The 25265-nt window shown below is 37.0% G+C and overlaps 1 protein-coding gene across 2 annotated transcripts in view; it reads right to left on the reverse strand.

Annotated features, from left to right (window-relative positions):
• Positions 1–355: 355 nt before the first annotated feature.
• rapgef2a (Rap guanine nucleotide exchange factor 2a) overlaps positions 356–25265 on the reverse strand; it is a 47134-nt gene continuing 22224 nt past the window's right edge. Inside the window, exons 4-29 of one of the 2 annotated variants that reach the window (XM_082164653.1) lie at positions 24126–24209; positions 23959–24034; positions 23706–23873; positions 23159–23176; positions 19808–19930; positions 19151–19328; positions 18900–19036; positions 18663–18821; positions 18263–18415; positions 16803–16967; positions 16602–16709; positions 16287–16490; positions 16092–16200; positions 15738–15981; positions 15369–15529; positions 13116–13356; positions 12640–13023; positions 11528–11739; positions 11302–11425; positions 9989–10012; positions 8468–8685; positions 7876–8004; positions 7608–7757; positions 6353–6512; positions 5717–6240; positions 356–1428 (exon numbers count right to left, since the gene is read on the reverse strand). In XM_082164653.1, the coding sequence (XP_082020779.1) occupies positions 1403–1428; positions 5717–6240; positions 6353–6512; positions 7608–7757; positions 7876–8004; positions 8468–8685; positions 9989–10012; positions 11302–11425; positions 11528–11739; positions 12640–13023; positions 13116–13356; positions 15369–15529; positions 15738–15981; positions 16092–16200; positions 16287–16490; positions 16602–16709; positions 16803–16967; positions 18263–18415; positions 18663–18821; positions 18900–19036; positions 19151–19328; positions 19808–19930; positions 23159–23176; positions 23706–23873; positions 23959–24034; positions 24126–24209 (4279 nt within the window). In that variant the 3' untranslated portion in view covers positions 356–1402. The remainder of the gene's footprint in view (positions 1429–5716; positions 6241–6352; positions 6513–7607; positions 7758–7875; positions 8005–8467; positions 8686–9988; positions 10013–11301; positions 11426–11527; positions 11740–12639; positions 13024–13115; positions 13357–15368; positions 15530–15737; positions 15982–16091; positions 16201–16286; positions 16491–16601; positions 16710–16802; positions 16968–18262; positions 18416–18662; positions 18822–18899; positions 19037–19150; positions 19329–19807; positions 19931–23158; positions 23177–23705; positions 23874–23958; positions 24035–24125; positions 24210–25265) is intronic. The other variant, XM_082164654.1, reaches the window with a different exon arrangement.

Consider the following 25265-nt stretch of genomic DNA (forward strand, 5'->3'; position numbering starts at 1 on the left):
TTCCACTTGTTGCACAGGGGCAAGATAAGAGTTAAATCTTAATGTTGTTCTTTTGTGACAACCTCACAAATTATAGACTATTTATTTTAAAATATTATGCATAAAATGCCCCCACTATCTGACAGGTATCAATGAAATAGGTGACCTGAGATACAACCCTGGGCTCTGTAAACAGCAGAGAAGAATCTGACCACAGACCACACGTGTTAGCCAATCAGAAAACACAGAGGCGGCTCTCAGCCAATGGCATGAGTTTTGGTTGGGTTTGGTTGTCTTTTTATGTGCCATTTCTTCTTCTCTAAGATGCTTTGTACACAACATTAAAATGATTAAAGTAGAGAAACGAGACATGAGATTTCATTGCTACAGTGTTTATTTTCCTTCAGTCATTTGTAGCTGAATTGTGTCCAATAAACAGAATAGGTCTCTGAAATCTTTTAACAAAATATAACCAATATTTACAGTTGTTGTATTAAAAATACAAAAGTAGTTACAGACTTTGCCAGATGTCTTTGTAAAAGACGTAGAAATACATGTGATTCTTATAGATTTGGCTGGGTAGAAACACAAGGAGCTAAAAGCGATACATTTGAAATCATGACATTCTATATAAAATATATTGTAACTATTTACTGACCATATCATGAGCAACTAACATCTATGCAACAACTAGAATTTATATTTTCTTGACTACTATCTCTTGCTTCTGAAAATTTGTGCAACAATTCATGATTTGTGCCATACACTTTGACAGCCAGAAACAATGACACTGACAGATAAAATTAAATAAAAATACAAAACATTAAAATCTTTTCAAACAGAATCTTGTGGGCACATTTGGAAAGTTTTTAGGGTCACGATCAAATGCGAAAAGGCATGTTTAAAATGATCATATACTCATGAGTAACATTAAACACTGATATTGAGGTCTGTGAGAGGCAGCTGCTCAGTCTTTTCTTTCTGTCTTCAAGTGTCCGAAGAGAGCTACATCTCCTGTGGTTGATTTTAACACTCTCTCTCTCTCTCTCACACACACACACACACACACACACACACACACACACACACGTTACAATCTAAAGTAACATGGCAGATTAAAACTTCAAATGAAATGGCATAATACTGGTTTCCATGGTTTTGTAACACTGAGATTGCATTATGTGCAACACCTCTCATCATTCTGTACTTAAAACAAGACTGCGTTCTTCATTTTATTACACAACAATCGGTTTGTTCATTCTTGTCTTTGTTTTGCAGAACTTATGTTAAAAGTGCCAACATTTTCTCTGCTCCTGTCCTCTTTCACAGTGATCTCCATTAAGGTCCTAAATGCTTTGCTATATTTCAATCCAGGGCCAAGGTTGTGAAACACTGGGGGTAGAGATATTATAAGGGGCCCTTATTACACTGCAGATATTTGCTCATTTTCTGTAGAGAGAAAAGACAAAAAAGAGAGATTGAGTTATAATATCCAAATATTTAAAAATAGAAAAAAAAAAAAACATGCAATTTTATTAGGTGGACATATTGTGCTTAATTACCAAAACATGATTTTCACATTTAAATGTACAATTACCAATATGCATAACTGCTTTTTACATTTTTATCCAAAGCGACTTACAATTGCTATATATGTCAGAGGTCGCACGCCTCTGGAGCAACTAGGGGTTAAGTGTCTTGCTCAGGGACACATTGGTGTCTCACAGTGGATTCGAACCCAGGTCTCTCACACCAAAGGCATGTGTCTTATCCATTGCGCCACCACCCCTTTTTAAGACCTCAGGGGCATTAATAGTTTTTTTATTTTGTGTATCAAACGACAACAATAAAATCATATTATGAATGAGAATTATTGTATTTTTTTCTATGCTAAATTTTTTGCTGTGTAACTGTTAACCATTAAAGTCCTAGAACATTTTTGGAGCACCTGACTCGAACCATTCTAGTAGTCAGCATCAAGTGCCATATATCATTTTAAACAGAATATCTAGCTCATTTAAAGCCACAATTTTACATTTATTTTGTCTGAGAATGGATGAAGTTACTAGAATTAAGAAAAACGGCAGCAAAATCTTTTTTCTTTTTTTTGTGAACTCCCTGAAGAACCTCCTGAAGTTTGTATTTTTTTCTTAAGAAAGTTTACAGAGATATATATATTAGGGCTGTCAATCGATTAAAATTTTGAATCGCGATTAATCGCATGATTGTCATGAGTTAACTCGCGATTAATCGCATTTAATCGCACATTTTTTTATTTGTTCTAAATGTACCTTAAATTAATACTTTTCAAGTTTGTAATACTCTAATCAACGTGGGCATGGATAAATATAGAAGTAGGGCTGGGATAAACGATTATTTTTTAAACGATTAATCTAGCGATTATTTTTTCGATGCATCGATTAATCTAACGATTCATTTTTCCAGTCCGATTCGATTCGATTATCGATTATCTCCCCAATCCCCATTAATTGACTAATAGCAATTTATACATGTTAATTTACATATCTGAATGAAAAAAACATGAATTCCTTAACATTGCAATATATGTTTATTGCTCTTAAAATTCCAAAATAAAAGACTATACAAGTGCATAGTAATGCATTCTTAGTCAGAGGTAGCATTCAATAAAACCTTAAAGCCTTGAAAACACATAGCTTACTAAAACAAGCTTACTGAACACATAGGGCCTAGCTTACTGAAAAAAAGTTCTTCTTTCAGATGAAAATAACAACAACTTGATGTCTAGCATTCAATAAAAAAATAAAAAGGTCACCCAAAATACTTGTTTAGAGCAATTGAAAGAATACAGTAACCAATGTAAACTTGGGGGCTTTAAGCTAATACAGAGAGTGCTTTTCCAACAAAAAATAAATAAAAATTAACAGTGGGAGCCAGCAGCCTGTCATGGCGTTCTTCCTGAACCAACAGAATTGAACATTTATGTTGAAAACACATAGTCCTAGCTTACTGAAAAAAGTGCATATTTTAATTCTTCATTCACGTAAAAATAACAACAACGTATAGTAATACACTCTGCCACTCACCTTTTTCTTAAAAAAAAAAAATTACTAATAAAAAAAAGTACTTAACTAGAATTTAATAAATGGAACATTATTGTAAAGTGTTACCGATTTTTTATACACCGATTCAGACGACTCGTGAGTTCAGTGTTGGACAGATCAGTTGTTTTAACCATTCATAAGTGAATCGGTTCAAATGAGTCATTAGTTCGCGAATCGGACGTGTCATTAGTGGACGTGTAGCCTACGGCAAGCGTTGTGTGATTATCCTGGCAGTTTATTTTTTACCACAATTCACACTCCGCGGTAATTCAAGAGAAAAAAATCTCCGAATGCTCCACGTGAAACTTTGGTCTTCCGCCCTTTTTCTATCGTGTCTAATGATTTTGATTAACATGCACGAGGGAGAGAGAGAGCAAGACAGCGCTCGTGTTGTTTGAAGACGATGAGTGCGCGCGCGCGCGGCCGGGGCTCTCTCTCGTACTTATATGCGCCCTGTCAAGCGCAGTCAGTCATTCTATTCTACATCACTCACCGATCAAATAAGGAAAAAAAATTCAATGCAGGAAAACCCCTGGATTGGTTATATACCGTTGGATAGAATGATGGCCATCGCGTATCAGCGAACATAAGGTACACACTGTGAAGTAATTTGCACACGTTTTTTAGAGAAATGAAAACAGGTCGACGAATCGACGCGCATATTTTGCGTCGACGTATTTTTTGCGTCAACGTCATCGATGACTTCGACGCGTTGTCCCAGCCCTATATAGAAGCTTTATGCAAATGTATGTTTATTTTTGAAACCATAGTCAATATAGAGCATAAGGACGAGACATGTTTCAAAGGTCATAGATGTTTTTCAAAGAACTTGTTCATGTCTATTAGACACATGTAGAAAGAACAAAAAAATGCCAGGTTACCATTACTTCTCTTTCTTTGCACTGAGCAATTTACTAAAACAAACATGTTTAGATTTCGCATGACAGGGCAGCTCTTCTGAAAATGCTAAATGTACATTTATTATTTATTATTACATTGTAGTTTGTCTCTCTCTGTGTCCATTTTAATGAAGCTAAATTCTCAATAAAACTGTTTTCATTGGTATATTTTACTGTTTCTGTTGTCAAACAACGGAATGAATTTGAAATGGTGACTGAAACGCGACCCATTAAGACATAACCAGCTCTCCCTTCCAAGACGTTAAGTTAATCTGCACAACAATTCTGATAATCGAGCCGTCGTCTGGTGAAATCAAATTCACATAAGATAAAGACAATATCTGTGCTCTGATTTCGGCTATACTTGTAAAATTAGTGAAGCAACATAATATCTGTTCTTAACTGAATTAAAGCGCTGCTCCGCAGAGAGAGAGAGAGAGAGAGAGAGAGAGAGAGAGCGAGCGAGCGAGATAGAGCGAGAGGTGCGCGTGCGTGCTGAGAGAGTAGTACCGGCGGTATCGGTAGATTCTCAGAAACTAAATAAGGTTTGGGCGCTTTGTTGAAGGGAAAAAAATCGCTAAAGGGGTCTGCAATGTCGCTAAGTTGGCAACACTGTGTATATATATATATATATATATATACACACACACACATATACACACATACATACATACACACACACACACATATATATATATATATATATATATATATATATATATATATATATATATATATATATATATATATATATATATATGTATATGTGTATATATATATATATATATATATATATATATATATATACACACACACTGGATATAAAATTCAATCTGAACATGAACAAATGCAAATACTGCAGCAAGTAGTGAAAACAATTGAGAATTGTCTTTTAAAAAAAAAATTAAAATACAAACAGTGCAACAGATTTTCACAAACTCTATAAGAAGTATTTACATAAACTAAATGGTTCTCTTAGCTGCGGCAGTTATCTCCGTCAGAATCGAATCCACCGGGACACTGTGTAGAGACTCATTTGAAAACAATTTCAATGCCTCATCCGATGTGTACTGCTTGTTTTATATGCGTTATTGGTTTGTGGTATGCCAAATTTATGCTTTGTCAGAGAGTACTCATGCAAATCTGTAAATTTTGTGTTTGTTTTCATGCATGCACGAAACTACTTTCACTTTGTGTTCCTTTAAATTTCCAAAGAAACATGCTAACTGGTGGTTCAAAATACCAAAACCTATGTTTACTGGTCGAGTAGATGACAGGGGAAGGGGCTGGGACTAATTATCAACAATAGTTCCTGTTTGGCTCAGAGGAAAAAAGCGCATGGGTATCTTTGACGAATCAATGCTTTTTAAAACTTGATGTTGTAATCACGTTCACTACGGAGCCTCAGAATGTCCAACTGAGACAAATGTGATACCGCTGAAAAGCCGAGAATTTTTACAAGACTTTTTAAAGCATACAGATTGGATTAGCGCTTCAAAAGTTGTTAAAAGAACAAGTTATTTTTAGCCAAGGACGGCTGTCTCTGTCTTTAAGGGTTAAGCTACACATTTCTTTTTTGGCTGTTATTTAATGTTAAAGTTAAAAAATTATCCAAAAACTAAATGTCCAAATCAATGTCTATGGTCTAGCAGTTTTTAACAGTTAGTTCTGGTCTTCCTATTAAATGTTTTTTGAAAGTCAGAGCGATGTTTTGCTGATATTTTTGTAGTGATTACTGCATAATCAAATACTCACCATCCGGCTGTGGTCGTCGTGGTGACTGGCAGTATGCTGGTAATCTACTGGATGGGTGCACTGGAGGAGGATCACATGACCTTTTAAGGAATCGAGACCTCTGCAGAGCGGCTGTGTAGTCTGGTGGGCGTCGCCCATGAGCATGACTGTGGCTGTCTGCCTCAGCCAATGACAGAGCAGTATAACCCGGTGGTGTGGGCGGCGGCTCTCTAAAACGTCCCTCCCTCCGACTCGCAGTATTCTTGTTTGCATTTGGAGTCTCATCTTTTCCACCTCTTCTTTTTATCGTTCCTGTGTCGCCTTCCAATTCATCACCCCAGTAACCGGTAGGTGTGGTCACATGACTACGTCCCATCCCTTCTGACAGCGTCTCCCAGCTGCGGTTGTCATAATAACCCACACGCTGTGGAATGCTCTGGATGTTGTCATGGGAACCACTGGAGCAGGACGTCCAGCTGCCACGGCCACTGTCTGCTGCGTCCAACGACGCACGGTCACACTGATCCTGAGTCAAGGAGTAGGACCTGAGAGACAGAAATACAGAAAGACTTTAAAAAGTTACTAGACCAATTGACATCCAGAAAATGCTTTTTTTTTTATATATAATTTTGGGGTAATTGTGTGTAAACCTCTTACCCCAGGCTTATTTGGTCAGGCTCTGCTCTACGTGAGTTGAGTGGCTGTGCAAGTGTATGGGGTTGAGCATGTGTGTGGTCATCAACCATGATGAGATCAGAGGAGGAGGAGCTTAACAGACTCAACTGATCCGATGCTTCACTCACCACTAACTGTGGGGCTATGAGAAAAACATGCATAAATAAGCAAACAACAATAAATAAATCAGAGAATATCTCACGCTTTAGAGGTGTGAATCTTTGGGTTGGGTTGATCTTGAACTGTTTCGATTTATAATTAATTGATTTTTAAACCAAAAGGTGATTTATTTTTTATTTTTTATCCATTCAATATATGAACAGGGGTTAATTTCTTGGATTAATAAAAAATATTTCTTTCTTAAGTTAACCATCACTTCTTACAAAAACTATATAAGAATTATTTATTATTTATTTATCTAAATAATGTCATGATATAATTACAATTTACTAATGATTTCTGAAGGATCGTGTGACTGAAGACAGTAATGGATGATGAAAATTCAGCTTTGCATATTTTTAAGTATAATAAAATAGAAAGCCATTATTTTTAAATTGTAAAAATATTTCACAATATTTCTGTTTTATTCCTGTATTTTTTATCAAATAAAAGGCAGGCTTCAAGAGCATAAGAGACATCTTTCAAAAACATTTAAAATAGTTATGTTTCCAAACGTTTGGCCAGTAACACTCTCTCACCGGGCACTTTATTAGGTACACCTGTTCAACTGCTTGTTAATACAAATATCTAATCAGCCAATCACATTGCAAAAAGTCAAGATGATCTGCTGAAGTTCAATCTGAGCATCAGAATGGGTTAGAAAGGTGATTTAAGTGACTTTGATTGTGGCATGGTTGCTGGTGCCAGACAGGCTGGTCTGAGTATTTCAGAAACTGCTGAGCTACTGGGATTTTCATTCACAACCATCCCTAGGGTTTACAGAGAACGGTGCGAGAAAGAGAAAATATCCAGTGAGCGGCAGTTCTGTGGGCGAAAATGCCTTGTTGATGCCAGAGGAGAATCGCCGTACTGGTACAAGCTGACAGTAACTCAAATAACTACCCGTTAAAACTGAGGAATGCAGAAGACCAACTTTGGGATGTGGTGAAACGGGAGATTCACATCATGGATGTGCAGCCAAAAAATCTGAACACAACTGCCTAATGCAATCTTGTCAATATGCCAGCAGTGCTACCAAGTTTTGAATTGAATTGAATCAATACACATAACTACATACCTTTTCTAGGTGTATTGTAAGGTGAGGTATGTGGAGAGGAGAGTAGAGAGGAAGCATTTGATTGGCTGTCCTCAGGTGGTTTTCGTTGTCTGTCCCTCCCCTTTTCTGACAGAGACAAAATCTTATGGAGAGACTGAGGAGACTGGGCACCTACAGACACAAAAACACCATCTCAATGCAAACAAGACTTACAAGTCACCAGCAGAGGGCGCTCCAATAATACCAGAACTCAGCTCATTTGTATAGGTACAACAGAGAAAGGTCTTACCAAATGGTGGTAACTCTTTGTCAAGTGATTTCTTGAGACCATGACTTCCATTTGTTTGCTGCGGAGTGGTGCTTCTCTGACCGACAGGAGAGGCATCCAATCGCCTCCTCTCACCTGAACTCTTCAGTACTGAAACCACAAGTACACACAAACAAGTTTAGCTGGCCCATTATATAAAAAATGAAATCTGTTTGATAAAAAAATAATTAAAACATTTATAGAACAAATATTAAGTCTCAGATATAAATGTATTATGCAAAAAAAAAAAAAAGAACAAAAAAAAAGATAGCTTTATGTGGTTTTTCAATTGCAGGTCAATCATCTAACAATTTTTTCTCTAAGAACAGTCCATTTCATTACTATGTTATGTCACATTATGGTATTCAAGGACATTTGAGAACATAAAATAAAATTATTCAAGCATGACTTAATAAACTGAGCCGATCAATGCAAAAATGCATGAGAGATAGGCAATATAAAGTTATCTACCGATCTAACGCACAACTAGCAATAATCAATTATTTTTTATAATTCTCAATGAAATCAGGAAGTCAGTGTCATCGTGTTATTTAAAAGGTGCGTGCCAACTCACTCGAGCTGTTGGCGGGCTCACATTGCATGGAGAGTTCATGGAGCGTGTCTTCACTACTCTCATGTGATTGCGTGTCCAGATACTGCCGCACACGTCTGCTCATCATCTCCACCTCGTAGAGTTTCTTAGCACTGAGAAAAGAGCTGCGCCTCCCTTTCCTCTTCCCGCCCATCGTTCCGATGTCAGAGAGAGAAGAGCTGCTCACCTGGCTTAGAGACCTAAACACATAAGAACAAAAGACACAATGTATGTTAACGGCAACTGGTCAACACAAACTAACAGAGGAAGTTAGCAAGACAACTAGATCAATCAGCCGGAGAATCATGCTGGGAAATTAATATGGCCCTTTTTGACATGCACAAAGAAGAGAATTTAGATGCTACAGGTTAATAAAATATTTACATGTCTAGGAAGTAGGGATGAGCATGAGTAATCAACTAGTCAGGTACTCAACTAACCAGTCAACTAGTAAAATACCAATCAAATTACTCACAAATGTACGTGCTTTCGCACTTACTTTCCTTAGGCAACAGGTTTATTATCGATAACTAAAATTAACAACAACAAAAAAAGTTTAATAACTGAAAAAGCTGAAATAAAATAAAATCTAGTATTAAATGAAAACTTGGCATTGGCATCTAAATGAAATTATTTTAAGTTGAAGCACTAAAATTGGTAATAAACTGGAAATAATTAAAAACTAAAACTGAAACAAATAAATAAAACCTCAACTGTAATAGACAAAAGCACATAAAACACTAACAAAAGTAACTAAAATAAAAAATAAAATAAAAAAAGCTAATTCCAAATATTAATAAAAACTGTGATAGTATATAACTACTAGTTAAATAACACAGGTAGGCACCAATTACATTTTTTCCTACTGAATACAACTACTAACAGTTAAGTACCACCAAATGTGATTTTGAATTCATAATGAAAATGTATGATAGAATGGTATTTCATTGTCCCTGCAACCTCTGTGCTGGCAGAAGGACCTGTTGTTAAAATGCTAAGATATTTATCTTTTGATTTATTTTTAATACCTCCTTTAGTAGTCTTTTTATATAAACAGAGACACAAACATTTTCTATGCAAGCCGCAGGCGAGTGCAAATATTTTTTTATCATTGTTTTTATATCTTGATGTTTTCATGAATGCATATTGGTTTTAAAAGTAAAGCATTTAATCTAGCATTGATTGTACAACATTACTGAACAAAACAAAAAACATTTTAGTACTCGACTTCAGTATTACTTAATGCCCACTCCTACTCAATTAGCAGACATACTTTTATACAACCATATAAATTATGGTAGGAAAACATTGATACGAAAAATCCATGCCCTTCCAGAGAATGAAAATTAGCATATGAGATTTTACAAACGCAGTGCAACTAAAGTTAGGCTATTCAAAGAAATGTTAGTGTGGTTTAGTACACAACACAACACAGCAAAAACAATGACAGTTAACAGAGAAAGTGAAGGAAACAAAGAGAAAGACGGTACCAGTCCCACTTACCCAAGACTCCTCCACTTTTTCTTCCTAAAACACAGACCAGTGAAGAGCCGAAGAACAAGAAAATTAAGAGATCAAGAAAAAGGAGACAAAAAGACACCAGTGCTTAGACAGTGAAGCCCATAGAGCAAAGGCCCAAAAACAAGAAGTCCAGTAAGACACCAAGCACACAAATGACTGCCAGCACAATCTATCAGCAATTGTTATATATGCCCAATGTGTTCAATACCTAGTGAGCTGCCTATGTACTACTTGGGAAATATTTTATGTAGGGAAACTCCGATCAGGATTTTTGCAGCCGATACGACTACCGATTTCTTGTCATCATGATCGCCCGATACCATTCCCAATCAATCAAGCTTTACATAAGTGATTTATAAGCTCTCAGTTGAGTGTCACTGTTAACCCCTTACATAAGTGGCATATTTAAAAGTAATGGCTTATAACTCTACAAACAAGGTATCATCAGGTACATGGTCTCATTTGATAAAATTTTGGAGCAAATAGATTTTGATCATGTTTGGACATTTGGACCTTATGTTACAAAACCGCTGGGAAACCCTCTCTGCACATTGTCCCTAACTACCATACCCAAGGATCCAGTTTTCATTGGTTGAACTTTCAAATGAAGTTGGAAAACACTGCGTTATGAACGCGATATGATCGTATCCCGGAAGTCCTATAGCTTTAGCCTATGTTTTCTACACATCTTGTTATGTTGTGTAGGCTCGCTTAAATTGAGACAACCTGGTCCAAATAAAGATTTACTATGATTTACTAATGTTTCCCAAAGTTACAAAGCAGAACATGACGCAAAAGCCTCATCTGTATCCTGTTTACATGCACGATGGCGGCAACTTTTTCAAATTGCGTTCGGTTCGGGATATCAGCCAAATTTTGTGATTACCGATCGAGTCACAGAATGTGGTTATCAGCCGATACCGATCTGAGGCTGATCGATCGGAGCATCCATGTTTTTGAGGCATCATAAGTAGGTATGTTAATTACACTGCCCTACACATGAATGTTTCATGTAGACAGCAAACCCACAATGCTGACAGGAACTCATATTCAAATACTGAACAATAATATTTCAGTTTAATAAAAAAACAGATTATTTTTTAAATCGGCCACTGATGAGGGTCCATTTCCTGTGCAAGTAGCGATGCAGCTCAGTAAGTTTTGAAAAAGAGCTAGTGTGTCCATGTAATTATGCTTTTATCCTAAGGTTTAATTGATGTCATGTGTTTGTGTGTATGAAATATCACTGCAAAAATATCATATGAAATAATTGTACACTTTGTGAGTGAGTGTACCTAGTCTTAAAAAGCAATGCAGGGTCCATAGTGATGGAAGCCATTCGAACAACGTGTCGGATCTCTCGTGCAATCATCCTCAACTTCTCAAAATTCACCAGACCATCCACCTTAGAGTTGTTGCCTATAAGCACATGTTTGACACAGGTTCAAAGATATTTAATTTAAAAAATTTTTTAAACCAAACTCAATTTTTAGGCAACAGAAACAGAAAAACGCAAGTTACCCTCATGGAGGAAGGTGAGGTCTTTCTTAATGACAGGAAACAGAGGGATGACTGGCGGCTGCAGGTTGTGTTTGTTGAGGAGGTTGCGGTATTTGGCCATGTTGCGAGAAGGGTCAAAAACATCTTGTAATTCTGCCAAAAGCTTCTCGTATTTTCCTGGCAATCGTTCCCACGTAGATCGCAACCGAGAGACAGGTGCTAGATTGAACCCACTGCAAAATACACAGATACACTTTAGAGATTGTATAATGGAGAGGAGACAGACTATTACCAGCATTAACATCAACAAACTTGACACATTTTTGCAAGAAACACAAGCACACTGACATGTTTATATGGCAAGAAGCATGGAACGACAAATCTAAACAGATCCCGTTCTATGTTGAATCAGTTATATTTTATTGCAGAAAATTTAATGGATTAAATTAAAAGTTTTGGCAGTGCTGGTTTTCCTTTAATTTTCTGAGAAAATTATAGATTATAAGATTAAGTAATAGTATATAATAATAATAATAATTTAGTATAATATTATTTATAATAAAAATTTATATTTATATAACGTATTTTATATAATAATCATAATATTTTAACATTTATTATTATTATTAATAATATTATTATGTAAACGGTAACACTTTACGATAAGGTTTCATTAGTTAACATTAAGTAAAATGATCTAGAATGAACAATGCTTCTACAACATTTATTAATGTTAATTTCAACATTTACAAATACATTATTAAAATCAAAAGTTGTATAACATTAGTTAATGCACTGTGAACTAACATGAACAAACAATGAACAGTTGTATTTTTATTAACTAACTTTAACAGATTTATAAATACTGTAACAAATGTATTGCTCATCATTAGTTATGTTACATTAACTAATGTTAACAAATGAGACCTTGTTGTAAAGTGCTACCATGTAAACTAACCTGGGAATGTAAACTACAGCCCCAGCAATACGATGCATCCAAACATGATGACTGCATCATGATGATACTACTTGGCATCATTCCATGAAACCTAATCACGGTATCATGACAACCCTAATAGACACAAACTAAAGTGCTCATTTGCTAATGATCATTTCCTAGAAATCAAGTCTACCTGATAATGGCAAACATGGAGTTGAAGTTCTTGCAGTCACGGCAGTGAAGAGCAATCTTTATAAAGTGCTTGATGATCTTCACTCTTTTGGCTTGGTTGGTTTCCTGTACAATCTCTGTGGCGACCCAGAAAGTCTCCTGGTTCACAAGATACTCAAAGTTGCGCAGGTTGGTGGGAGGATCTTGTGGGTGGAGCTTGAAGAGGTCACTTATGTAATCCGTCGGTTCAATGCTGGAGAAGAGCAGATAGTTGCGTGCTGACAGCTGATTGGCTATCTCCATGGAGCTTAAGGACAGCAGAGGGACCACAGATTCTCGCTGCATCTCCTGAGCTTCCACATCTGAACACAGTGTCTCCGTCTCAGTGTTGTTCTTCAGATAGTACCTGACAAGGAAGCAGCAAAAAACAGCCATCACATATTAAAATAAATCACTAAATAGTCCATTTGAATTCTCAAATTCAGCTTAAGACCAAACCTAGCACTCAGCTGTATCCTGTCAGCCAGTTTAGAGAGTTGATCAGGAAGTCGTCTCTGTTTGATAACGCCCTCCTGTGTGACTGACACCTCACAAAGTGAATAGGCCTCGGGACTTGTGGTCAAGCCAAACTCTCGCATTGCCTGATTGGCTGCTTCTCTCGCTGTGGTGTCCCTATTGATCAGCAAGAAACGACTTTGTTGGTCTGCCTTGAAAACGCGCAGCACCTGGTCTTGCAATTCTGCGAATGAAAAAGTTTAACAAAGCATAAAATTAATGTATATAGGTTTATAAAGTGAATGTAAACCTCAACCAGCACAAAGTTTCAAACATTCCTCCATAGCACAGATTACATGCAACTTCTAGAACTATATTAGCTAAATGGACGAGGTAGATATAACATTCAAGTGAAAAGAGATGATAGGAACCCTAACAACAAAGACAAAAAGGTTAACTGGAGATCAAGATCAAGCAGAAGTCAGATGAGGCATCTTTGCACTAATGAAAATAAAAGATGTACAAACATATAAGCTGTACAGCATCTTGTAGAGCAAAGTAGAGGCGACATTGAGACAAGTACAGCTGTCAAAAGTACATGTTCTTCAGTAACGTCAATTTTAAAATAGAAAAGGTAATACCAGTCCTTTAGCGTATTCGTTTTTGCAGGATATTTGAGGTTTATGTCATTTACAAGTGTGCATGTCTGTAAACAAGGTGTCAGAAATGCTACATACATGCTTATACAACTTTTTTTTTTCTGTGATACTTCTTGTAGGACTTTACGCTTACAATCAGTGGTTTTGATGATCACTTTGATTTTGAGTGATCTAGAAAGATCTGATGTAGTGTGGTGATCACAGACAACCATTGGTATACCTCAAACCACTAGACTCAACCACATAGAGATATGTAGTGTCCCTTTGTTAATGTAAGTAATGCAAGTAAAATGTAAGTAATAAAAAATGGATGTGTGTAAAAATAGATCTAAATGCAGCTAATTAGATCTACTGATTAAAAAAAAAATCATTTGTATCATTGTATTGTTTGTTTTTTTACAGTTTTCTAGAAATACTTCAGAACTTGAAGTGCTTAATTGAAAATGTAATAAACAGCAGCTATAGAAAAAGACACAAATCGGTGGTAAGAGTGGTATATCAATTAAAGTTTTAAAAAAGAAAATAAATGGTAACTTAACTACTGGACTTGGCCCAGTGGCAAGTTTTTCAGATGGCACAAAGTGTGCGTGTCTACACAGACAGGACACTGAAATAAACCAGAGACAATGTAATAAAGTGTGGATATAGTTCCACAGCCTTAAGGCACATTTCATTTAACCTAGAGCATGAGTCAGGCTTGCCAGATGACCGGAAAAACACAGTATATTAGCAAAAACATGGCAACAGTGCTGCTCACACCTTTTTTACTTTCAAGAAAACAAGAACTTCCTCGAAGTCTGTTTTTATCCACAAGTGACAGATTGCCATGGTGATGCCATCAGAGTGAAAAACTTGCCACTGACTCAAGTTTAACAAACTGATTCATATCTGTAAAAGAACTATTACTATAAAGGTCTAAAAAGATCAGCATAGCAGAGAGAAGAAAAGACAGTCAACTAGAGAAAACTGTACAACAGATTTTGAGAGAGAGAGATAGACAGGCAATTACGTGAGACAGGTTTCTATGAAGAAGAACAGTTATCTAGAGGAGACGAGTGGAACCATACACGTCAGGTGTCTAAAAGGACGAGCAGAACCGCAGTAGTGCACAAATACTCACGAGTGAATCCAGATGCTGTGAGCAAGGAGAAGGTAGCGGGATCATTAGTAAATCGCACAGATATGACAAAAGTAAAGCAGGAACACAAAAAGAATTTTTGAAATTGAAATAAAAAGTGTCCATGTAAACATAGACATCGCGACAACTGACAGGATCAAAAACAGGCAGCGGAGCTTGAAAAGTGCAAGCGTCCTGTGGGTCTCCACAAAGAGAAGCCCGCGGAGGGGAGCGTGGCTGATCATAGGATAGGCCTACATTTGGATCATCATCGCATCCTTAATGCATTATTTTTGACAGACCAAATAAATTATATATATTTTATTTATTTATTTATGATGTAATAATAATATAATTATAACTAACATAATTATAATATATAATTCTATTTACTACAATTGCACTTTATAATTTTATTACATTATCATCTTGTGCACACTCATTTTTTATTATTCATCTGAGTATTCTGTATCCATTTACCTGGTGGCTGTGTACTGTAGTCGATAATGCGTTGTTGGCCTTGGGCCAAGTCAGGGTTACTGGATGAGAGATTTCCGCTGACTGGCATAGTGGTCGGAGTCTGTTTGTTCTGCCGTAATCCCACAATGCTGTCATCCTGAGTCTGCCCTAACCCGAGGTCACTACACAACAAATGCATAATGACTCAGCATGACTTAGTAAAAATGAACATTCATCTATCAGAATTTTCCACATAAACCACAAGGGGTTGATGTGAAATATTGCTTAAAATCCCATTAATGAAATATGACTAAGATGGCAAGATTTGTACTCTTTGAGGACTTTAAAGTCAGCAATAGTGTGAGAAGAAGAGTGTGTGCGCTTGTATACCTGTAAGGTTTCTGAGGTAGGATGCTCATGCGCGTCTTGTCTAGAATCTTCATCAGTTTGTTTCGACCGCCCACTGTGTGTGCTTTGACCTTCTTGCTGACCTTTTCTTGACCTATTACATCAGATCCAGCCCCAAGTTCAGGTATAGAATAACGGATATTTTTCTTTCCGTCACCAATCTTTGGAAGATGAGGAACGCCGTTTTTCCTTTCCTCTGCCACCCTGGCCACCAATTCCTTGAAGACTGAAAAGAGTGAAAATGAGTACAGATAAGAAAAAGAAAAGAAAAAACCTGAGAAGTTGAATTCAGTAGTCTGTGTGTGTTGAGGATGTATCCTGGAGGGAATCTCTCACCCAGGAGGTTGGTTTTGATACTCATACAGAGCTGTATGTTGTTCTTGAGAATTTCAATGGCTTTGGACAACTGCACATTCTCAAACGTCTGCCCGTTCACCTCCAATATCTACACATGGGTAAGAAAAAAAAAAAATTGTTAAAGAAAATGCTACAGTGTCTTGTTGCATCACGCTGAGGTTTGAAAGATTTTACCTGGTCTCCACGTTTAAGCCCCGCGTCCTCTGCTTTGCTGCCGACTTCTACGCTACTGATAAAGAGGCGCGTCCCACGTTCAGCTCCTCCAATAAGTGTGAAGGGGAGGGGCATCTCTCGAGCAGTTCTTGTTATAGTAATCACTCTGGGTTTGGCTTTAGCAGCACAAGCTATGTTGAGCAGCCGCAACTGTCCTGTCATTTTCTGCTCAGATAAATACAGTTAATAAGGATGCTTGTCTGATAATGTGATAATGAATAATTAAAATATAGACTATTGAGATACTTATGAGCAATGCTTGCATGCTGTACACACCTCTTTTTCCAGATCGCTCTGGAACTCCTCCAAAAAATTTGTCATATCAGGGTCTCCTTCAAAGTCACTAAAGTGATTGTTAACCCATAACAATACAACTCGGGTTACCTGTGTAAAAGAGAGAGTGAAGAACTGAGTTCAGTCCCACTGAAGCTTAATGTGTGCGTGTTTTTTTAGAAAAGGTTGATTTAGTCACGCTACCTTGTCCCGTAAACTGGGGTCATTAAACCAGTCCAGAAGTCTCTGTCCCAAAATCAGAGGACTGGGCAAGAAGGTACGATAGGTCAACAGGAAGTCTTCGATATATGTGGGGTCCACGACTGAATGATCCTCCACTAAGTGCTGCATTAGCCTCTCAGCAGTACCCTAAAAAGCGTACATTAGAATTTTTTCTTTTAAATTACCACATTTAAAATACCTTTTTTTAATCTTTTCTGGTAAAACTAAGTACAAACACAACACATTTTAGATCTGATATTATTTGGTTAAATGGTCCAACAAAATAAATAAACCCTATATGTCTGGGGTCAGTGAAAACTTTTGAAAGTCTCTCATGCTCACCAAGGCTGCATTTATTTGATAAAACTATATCAAAACTGTAATATTATGAAATACTATTACAAATGAACTTTACTGTTTTATAATGTAATATATTTGAAAATGTAGGCAACACTTTAGGGTCCAATTTTCACTATTAACTAGTTGCTTATTAGCATGCATATTACTAGCATATTGGCTGTTTATTAGTACTTAAAGCACATATTAAAGCCTTATTCTGCATGACCATATTCTACATACTTTAATCCTGCCCAATACCTAAACTTAACAACTACCTTACTAACTATTAATAAGCAGTAATTAGGAGTTTGAGGAAAACATTGTAGTTAATAGCTAGTTAAAGGTGAGAATTGGACCCTAATCTAAAGAGTGACCAAAATGTATTTCTGTGATGGCAAAGTTGAATTTTCAGTAGTCATTACTCCACTTTTCAGTCTCACATGATCCTGCTGATTTCAAGTTCAAGATTTGGTGCTTTCTTCTTATAATCACAGTTGAAAATGGTTGTGCTGTTTAATTTTCTTGGATACCGGTATATTTTTTTTAAGGATTATTTGATAAATAGAAAGTTAAAAAGAACAGCATTTATTTTAAATATTTAAGTCTTTACTGTCTCTTTTTACCAATTTAATGCATCCTTGCTGAATAAAATACATTTTATACATCTTTAAATTCTCAAAGCTATGTTGCACTACTTCCATTCACATAATATAAAAGCTCAGAGCTGCAGTCCATAACTTTGGCGCTCTAGTGGTTAATAAACAGAACCGCATGTGTCTCACGGAAGAACATTGTAGCAGGAGCTACTTCTCTCCGTTTATGTCTATGAGTCACGCAGTTACTGGGCTACTCCGCAGTGGTAGGACCCAAACCAGTCAGAATATAAACACTTATTACAGGTGTACCATAGTGATTCAGGATTAGACAAAAGCACGGTTTAGAAAATGGATTTATGATGTACTTAAATGCTGTAGAATTTTGAACACAGAAAAAGTTACATACTGCAGCTTTAAATTAGACCAGACTGTAAAGCTGAAATCTGATTTCTAAGTAGAGCACTTTTTTTTTTTTAAGTCATTCAGATTTTTCCAAAAAACGCTTACCTTGACAACAATGTGTCCCTTGCGGGTGCCCGTCCGGTCAAGTTCTCGGTGTTCTTTCACCATGACGATTTCTCCTTCCTCCTCCACTCGCTGTGTGTTCTGCTCAACCTGATTCAGAATGCAGCAGTAGTCCTGTTGGGCAATACACACAAACTACACACACACACACACACACACACACAGACACACACACAGACAAATAATAATGTTAACTGGTGATTTTTGTGCGTCACCATTTTATGGTGAAAATTTGCATTAAAAATAAAGCATGAATAGGAACTTTTACTTAATAGACGATAATCATCTTGAATAGGAAATATTTAAGTAAAAATGCATTTCTACACTAAATGTATTGACATTAATGAGCTGCTGGATATTCAACTTTAGTAGACACTCTTACCTGACAGTCGTCCACTTTGGTCCTCATGACTCCAGTCATCAGTTGTTTCTCCAAAGAAGGGGAGACGCCAAAACTTCCACCCATACACACACACTCAGTGCGGCTATTTGGACAGATCACCTCTACTGCTCCATTCAGAATGACTGACCAAGAGTCCAGCTAAAACACACACACACTTGCCTGTTATGAACTGGACACAAATGAGGAGATGAAATGCTGCAATGGGTCCAGTCTCACCTCTTCACCGTGGTTGAGCACGATGGTTCCAGCCCGTTCCACGACCGCAAACACCATGACAGCACAGAGTTCCCTCCGCACTGAAACACTCAGACTGGCAAATGCAGGGAGCTGCTGCACAAACTCCAGCAACTGCTCTGTTTACAGAAAGAAGAAGAAGAAAAGGAAATGGAAAGTGAAAATGAAAATGAAAGTGAAAATGTAGCATAGGGGATTTCCATCACTGAACAACTCAAACAACAGAGGTTTACCAATGTCATCATCTGTACGGTCCATCGGATCTTTCTCCAGACAGTCTCTCACAATATCTCGACTCATAAGAGGGTCCGTTCCCCTCCCTACGTCTTCATCATCATCATCTTCGTCTGAGTCCACCGCTGTTTCAGGAAGCCCACTCAGATCCATGTCCCCACACTCACTCTCAGTGGCCTGTAAAAGAAACAGAGAGCTCAAATTGTTTGTTTCTTCACAAATTTTCAGCTAGCGATGTTCATAAACATTTGATTTGTGGTTTAACAGCTTTCTACCCTTTGTGACCCACATTTCCAAATAAACAAAACAAATCGCATGAATATGATTTGCTTGTGCATGTATGTACAGGTAGAAATGTGTTGACACTTTGAGGTGACTGTGTTTGCGCATGCCGTGGATGTTTGTGTGTGCATGTGTAATTCTGATCTGTGGATCAAAAGGTGAGTGTGCTTGATGACTGACATGAATAGGTTATGGAGAGGTGACAGATGGACCAGAGAGGAGGAGGGGGAGGGGGAGGGTACTCTACAGAACAGGATTTAAATGCGTGAGTGTGTGTCCCAGATGTTCACAATAAATCTGTCAGGATGTGCTTCGGTTGTAGAGTGTGTAAGGAGATTGCTTTCTAGAGGGATAGAAACTGAGCCTTTTATCACCTGGTAAATATCTGATAGGCTGCTACTTCCCGAATCACTAGCGATGCTGGAACGTGATTGGCTGGAAGTCATATGGGAGTGGCAACTGTCAGAGGGGTGAAGCTTTGAGAAGTCGGCAGGAAGCTAAGAGAAACATATACAGTTACAAAACAAAAAAACGAATATGATAAAAACTGATAACATTTTTTTATTGTTTTAAAACATTATTATTATATAAGAAAAATAATTTAAAAAATACAGATTTTAGCTTAAAATGTATATATGTGACATTTCATATTTCAGGTCCTGTGACTGGTCAGCATCGCTTTTTCAACACCTTTTAGCTTTTTTAAGTTTGTGTAACTGGTCCTGCAGTGACAAATACATTTTTAAAAGTACAAATATTCCATGTAGATCTCAAATAATATGATTAAAACTGCATGTATAATAATTAGAAGGAAAAAAAAAAGAAAAAGAAAAAATTATATAAAATTTGCAAGACATTGTTCCAAATGTTATGTTAACCATGTGTATGCATAAAGACAACACAGCAATTTTTTCCTGACAAAAGCTTGTGAGTATTTGTGCAAATATAGTGTTTTCCCCCCAAGGATTAATTTTAAAACCCCTGTGTGATTGTCAGCACAGTTACTCTTTAGATGATGTGTTCTCGCACGCAAACAAGTTCAGGTGAATGGTAGCGTTTTAAACATCTAATAATCCATCTACTGGGACTCATTTTAGTCATTGGTTGATGAAAATAAACACTCACTTAAGTATTATTGCTAGCAGTGAGGCACAAACCAATCATAAACACATCAGTCATTTATGATAACTGGACAAGAATTTTTAAAAATTATTTTGAGATTGCGCTCACAAAGAGCAATTTTAAGAAAATAAATATTTAAGAGAAACATAATTATATTCACTATAGTGTTTTTCATGACTTTTTAATGTTTGCGCATGGGTCCTTAAATAATTTAATTGACTTATTCCAGGCCTTTCAATCACAACAAAAACAAATACACCTACAGCAAAAAAACTCCAATGATTCTAAATTCAGGGCATTTGTAGTGGACTAATGTTTGGAGTAATGACTGAAGCTTTCATCAGTTAATGAATCAAAATAATGATTATATTTGCTAATGCACAGACACCCCCCTCCCAACACCCTACTGTAAAACACCCTGAGGCTTACTACAGTAAAGTTCATGTACTGGTGCCCTAGATCAGATGGCCTACATACAGTGACCCTATAACAAAAATCACATGTAGAATACATACACGCAACTCAAAAACTCAATAATGTGACCTCTCAAACAAATCACTTGTATACAACATAATTTTATATGTATTAAAACATAATGGGAGGAAAACAACTGCTAAAACATATCTAAAAAAGTATGTAAAAATACACACAAATTAAATCACACAACAAAACCAGAAAAAAAATATATATATGAAGATATCAATTTAATTATTAATTCAAAATAAACGTCAACACCTAAAACAGACCAACTCATTCAATTCTATACTCATAATTCTGTTCAATTCATAATATATTTGGTCTCTATTTGTTTACTCAAATTAAATTTCTGCTTGTATACCCATAATGACAAAAAATTGTCCATCTATCAAAATCAATAAATAATGCTTCAGAAAATGTAGCATGGCTAAACAAAGAATTCATGCATATGTATTTTCATTTAAAGAATTAACTAATGCATGCTTGAGTTTAGCATGCATGTGCAAAAAATTGTTGTCCACAGGCTTTTTGAGGCTTTTGAGAGCGTGTTTGCGTGTGAGAGAGATACTCACAGTCCTGGTCTCCTGTCCCCTGACTCCATAGCCATGAGACAGAACTATCTGTCTCATAGCCTTCAATACTAAATGTCCAACCATCCTCTGTGCACTTAAACTAACCTCTAAAACATTATCTGTCTAAAACATTATCTGACTAACTGTTCTAACTGCACCTACTTGATGTTTTTCTCCCCAGTGCGCACTCTCAGAGAGAGCATCCCTCTCTCTACTGAAATCTGCCCATCGCCACAGTAACAGACAGCACTCTGGCAGAGAGGGACAATTTCATCAGACCCTGCCCCTCTGTCCCATTCACACACACACCAACGCAAGATCATGGGATTATCGAGAGGCTGGTATTGTTTAAGCGGAGGGGAGGGGGTGGGGGATGGTTGACACCCACTGCCCCACTAAACCAGTCACCAGGGTCAACCCTGCAATGACTGGCAGCTCACTGAACAATCAGGATGGCATATATATCTGTCAAGAGCCCACCCCCTGTTGTCAATCATTACCAGTTCCATTATAAGACGAAGGATAGTAAAAAAAAAAACTAATGCAGAGAGAGAGAGACTAAATGCTCAAGTGCCACAGGGGAGAAACTGTGAGTGATTGAAAAGAAGATATGGATGCTTTTACCCGATTAAACTTGCTAAGAATCTAGCCAAGACTATGGCTCTATTCCAAAACCTAGTGATCTGTCTTGTTGTCTACATATGCTGCTGTCTTCTAAGGCAGCACTCTATATAGAGTAACACTCTATATAGGCAGTAACTGTCTGACAAAGGCTGTTTCCACCTGGTATTAATATGCGTTTTCAGAGATCCAATCACAGGTGTAAACGGGGTCAAAACGTACTCCTCACGTAAGGTGACACCTTACACCAAGACACCACTCATCGATTCCAATAGAGTTTGCTGCTTGTATGCTGCTAATAGCATAGCACACATAAATATTGGGTAAATACAGAATTTTTTTGCAAGCCTTTCAAAGTATACTCCATTGACCATGAGCGCAGATTAGCGGGTATGCAATACCTAATGGACCTTTGCTTTTGAGTCCTCAAATCACTCACACATGCCCTGTAGTCAACGCAAAAGTCTGCACACCAAAGGCATGGCCACATAACAGCGGAGTATGCTAATAACAATTATAAAAATTGGGTGGCACACCAAAAGTGTGTGCAGATATAAGCGGACTGTGCTGATTACGAAAATACTCAGTATTTTCTCAGTATTACGAGTATTTTCGGAGACACGGGAAGTTGGCACAGGAAGTATACTTTCAGCTTAACTAGACAAGTCTCTAAACATGCACGCATGTAAAAACTGCAGTGTACTTTCTGTGCTACAATCAAATTAATGAGAATGATATGGTTTTCAAATTTGAGAACTTTCACCTATGTTGGAATAACATTAAAAGTGCCACAGTGTCAAAGTGTTTACACCTTTTGAGGGAATCAACCTATCAATGGTTTACTTACTTGTTTCTGCATATAAAGCTCACAGGATAAAGTATTTAATAAAAATGTGAAAGATTATTATTTGTTAGTAATAAAAGGTAAGTTACCTGGGATTTTGAGCATTCCTGCAGCAAGACAAAATTAAAAAACACATTAATACACATTCCACATGTTAATTTAATACAAAATACAGTGACTTCACATATTTAAATGTTAAAGAATAACTCAAGATGAGTGATACAAGTAAGCTCCAACTTGTTAAGATGCACACACCGACTTAAAACCAAATAACGTGAAATAAAGAGTTAAGGTGAAGTCACATTTACCATTGTTCAGCAATTTGTGTAATTTGCTGACATTTCAATAGGAATTCATTCGATCTGGATTTAGCTTGAGGGTGAAAAAGTTCCCCAAACAGATCTTGCAGTGGGTTCAAGCTGATCACACAAATTCACCACGTTGACCAACAGAAAGCTGCTTAGTTTGAAAGTGACTTCCGTGAAAGTGACTTCTGTGAAAGTGACTTCTGTGAAAGTGACTTTTGCGAAAAATATTTTGCTAATGTGACCACACCTTAGAAGTTTAAACTATTTATATATTCATAATTTGATCAAAAGGGCAGATTTAAAATGGTATATATATCTGTGAACGAACCGAGTGGTATCCTGGTGGCAGAGGGGGCTTGCTGACTGGATAATTATCAACCGTATCAATTATAGTCTGTCGTTCTCCACGCTGGTTTATCTTGCGGAATCTTCTCCTGGACTGTCGATGAGATACTTGTCTTTGAAAATACTCATCGTTGTCGTCCATGTAGTCCACCTGAGAGAGACAGAGAGTGGATGAGTGTATCCCCATCTAACTGATACATGGCTTATTGCACCCATACATATACTGTATAACTCACCACAATCATTTCTGAAGCCTCAAGGACGATACACTCACAACCACGACGTAAACTACCAGCAGAACGCTTACCAAAACTGAAATGAAACCGCACACGTCACACAAAACACTGAATAAGACACAGTGAGGAACCAATGGGGCAAACCAAACACAAACAAACACTCATACCTGCTGCGGGGAAGAAACATAGACTCCTTTATAAAGACAGAGCCAGACAGGAGGATATACCAGCAGGTCCCAATGTCATCAGGACTATAACAGACAAACAAATATGACAACATTACACACACATATACGCACAAAAACTCAACATCTATTTTAGTCCATTCTTACTATTATATTCCGGGTGGAGCAGTGACCTAACAACACACATGCCACGTTGGGCAAAGGAAACAAATGTGATGAATCATGCAAATGTGGGTGTAAGTTTTTTGGTCAATTCAGTAGTTCTCAGAGCAAAGAGGCACCAGTGGTTTGCAAGTCTCACGTAGCCAGACTTTTTACTATCCGCATGAGGTCTTGTCCACTTAACAAACTCATCTTGCACGATCTCCAATAGTGAATAGTGAACAATATAAAAAAAACTCTGTTTTACAAACAACACAGAGGACATTAGCCTAAACACACAAGGACTGTGATCCGGATATATATTATCGTTCAAAAGTTTGAGGTCAGTAAGATTTTATGTTTTCGAAGCAACTATTTTATGCTCACCAGGGCTGCATTTAATTGTTCAAGAACACAGAAAAAAGAAAAAAAAGAATAATAATATTGCTAAGTATTATAACAATAGAAAATAAAACTTTCCAATTTTAATATATTTTAAGATATAATTTATTCCTGTAATGGCAAAGCTACATTTTTAACAGCAATTTCTCCAGTTTTCAGTGTCACATGATCCTACAGAAATCTTTCTATTATGATTATTTGGTGCTCAAGAAACAACAAATATCTTATAACAGCATTACAGCATTTATTTATTTATATATATATATATACACACACTTTGATTGGCTGTGCGTTCAGATGTATGCATACACACAGTGTTCGTGTCTGAAACTGAAGTATACTTTGGGCTAAAGTCGATTAAGTTGATGCACTGACTGTTGGTGGTCCGTGGGCATGCCAGACTGGTGGTTTTCAAACTATGCTGAGGGAAACCGTATGAGCCTACACATTTGCACAACACAATTCCCAAGTGAAAAGCAGCAAATGACTGATTTTGTATGTTTTGGAAAGCACAGATTCGACAGCTTGGTTAATTCAGGCATTGCACCACAGTGAAGATGTAATGCAAATAACAGTTAG

Source organism: Leuciscus leuciscus (genome assembly GCF_965113295.1).
Source record: "Leuciscus leuciscus genome assembly, chromosome: 3".
Classification (NCBI taxonomy): Eukaryota; Metazoa; Chordata; class Actinopteri; order Cypriniformes; family Leuciscidae; genus Leuciscus; species Leuciscus leuciscus.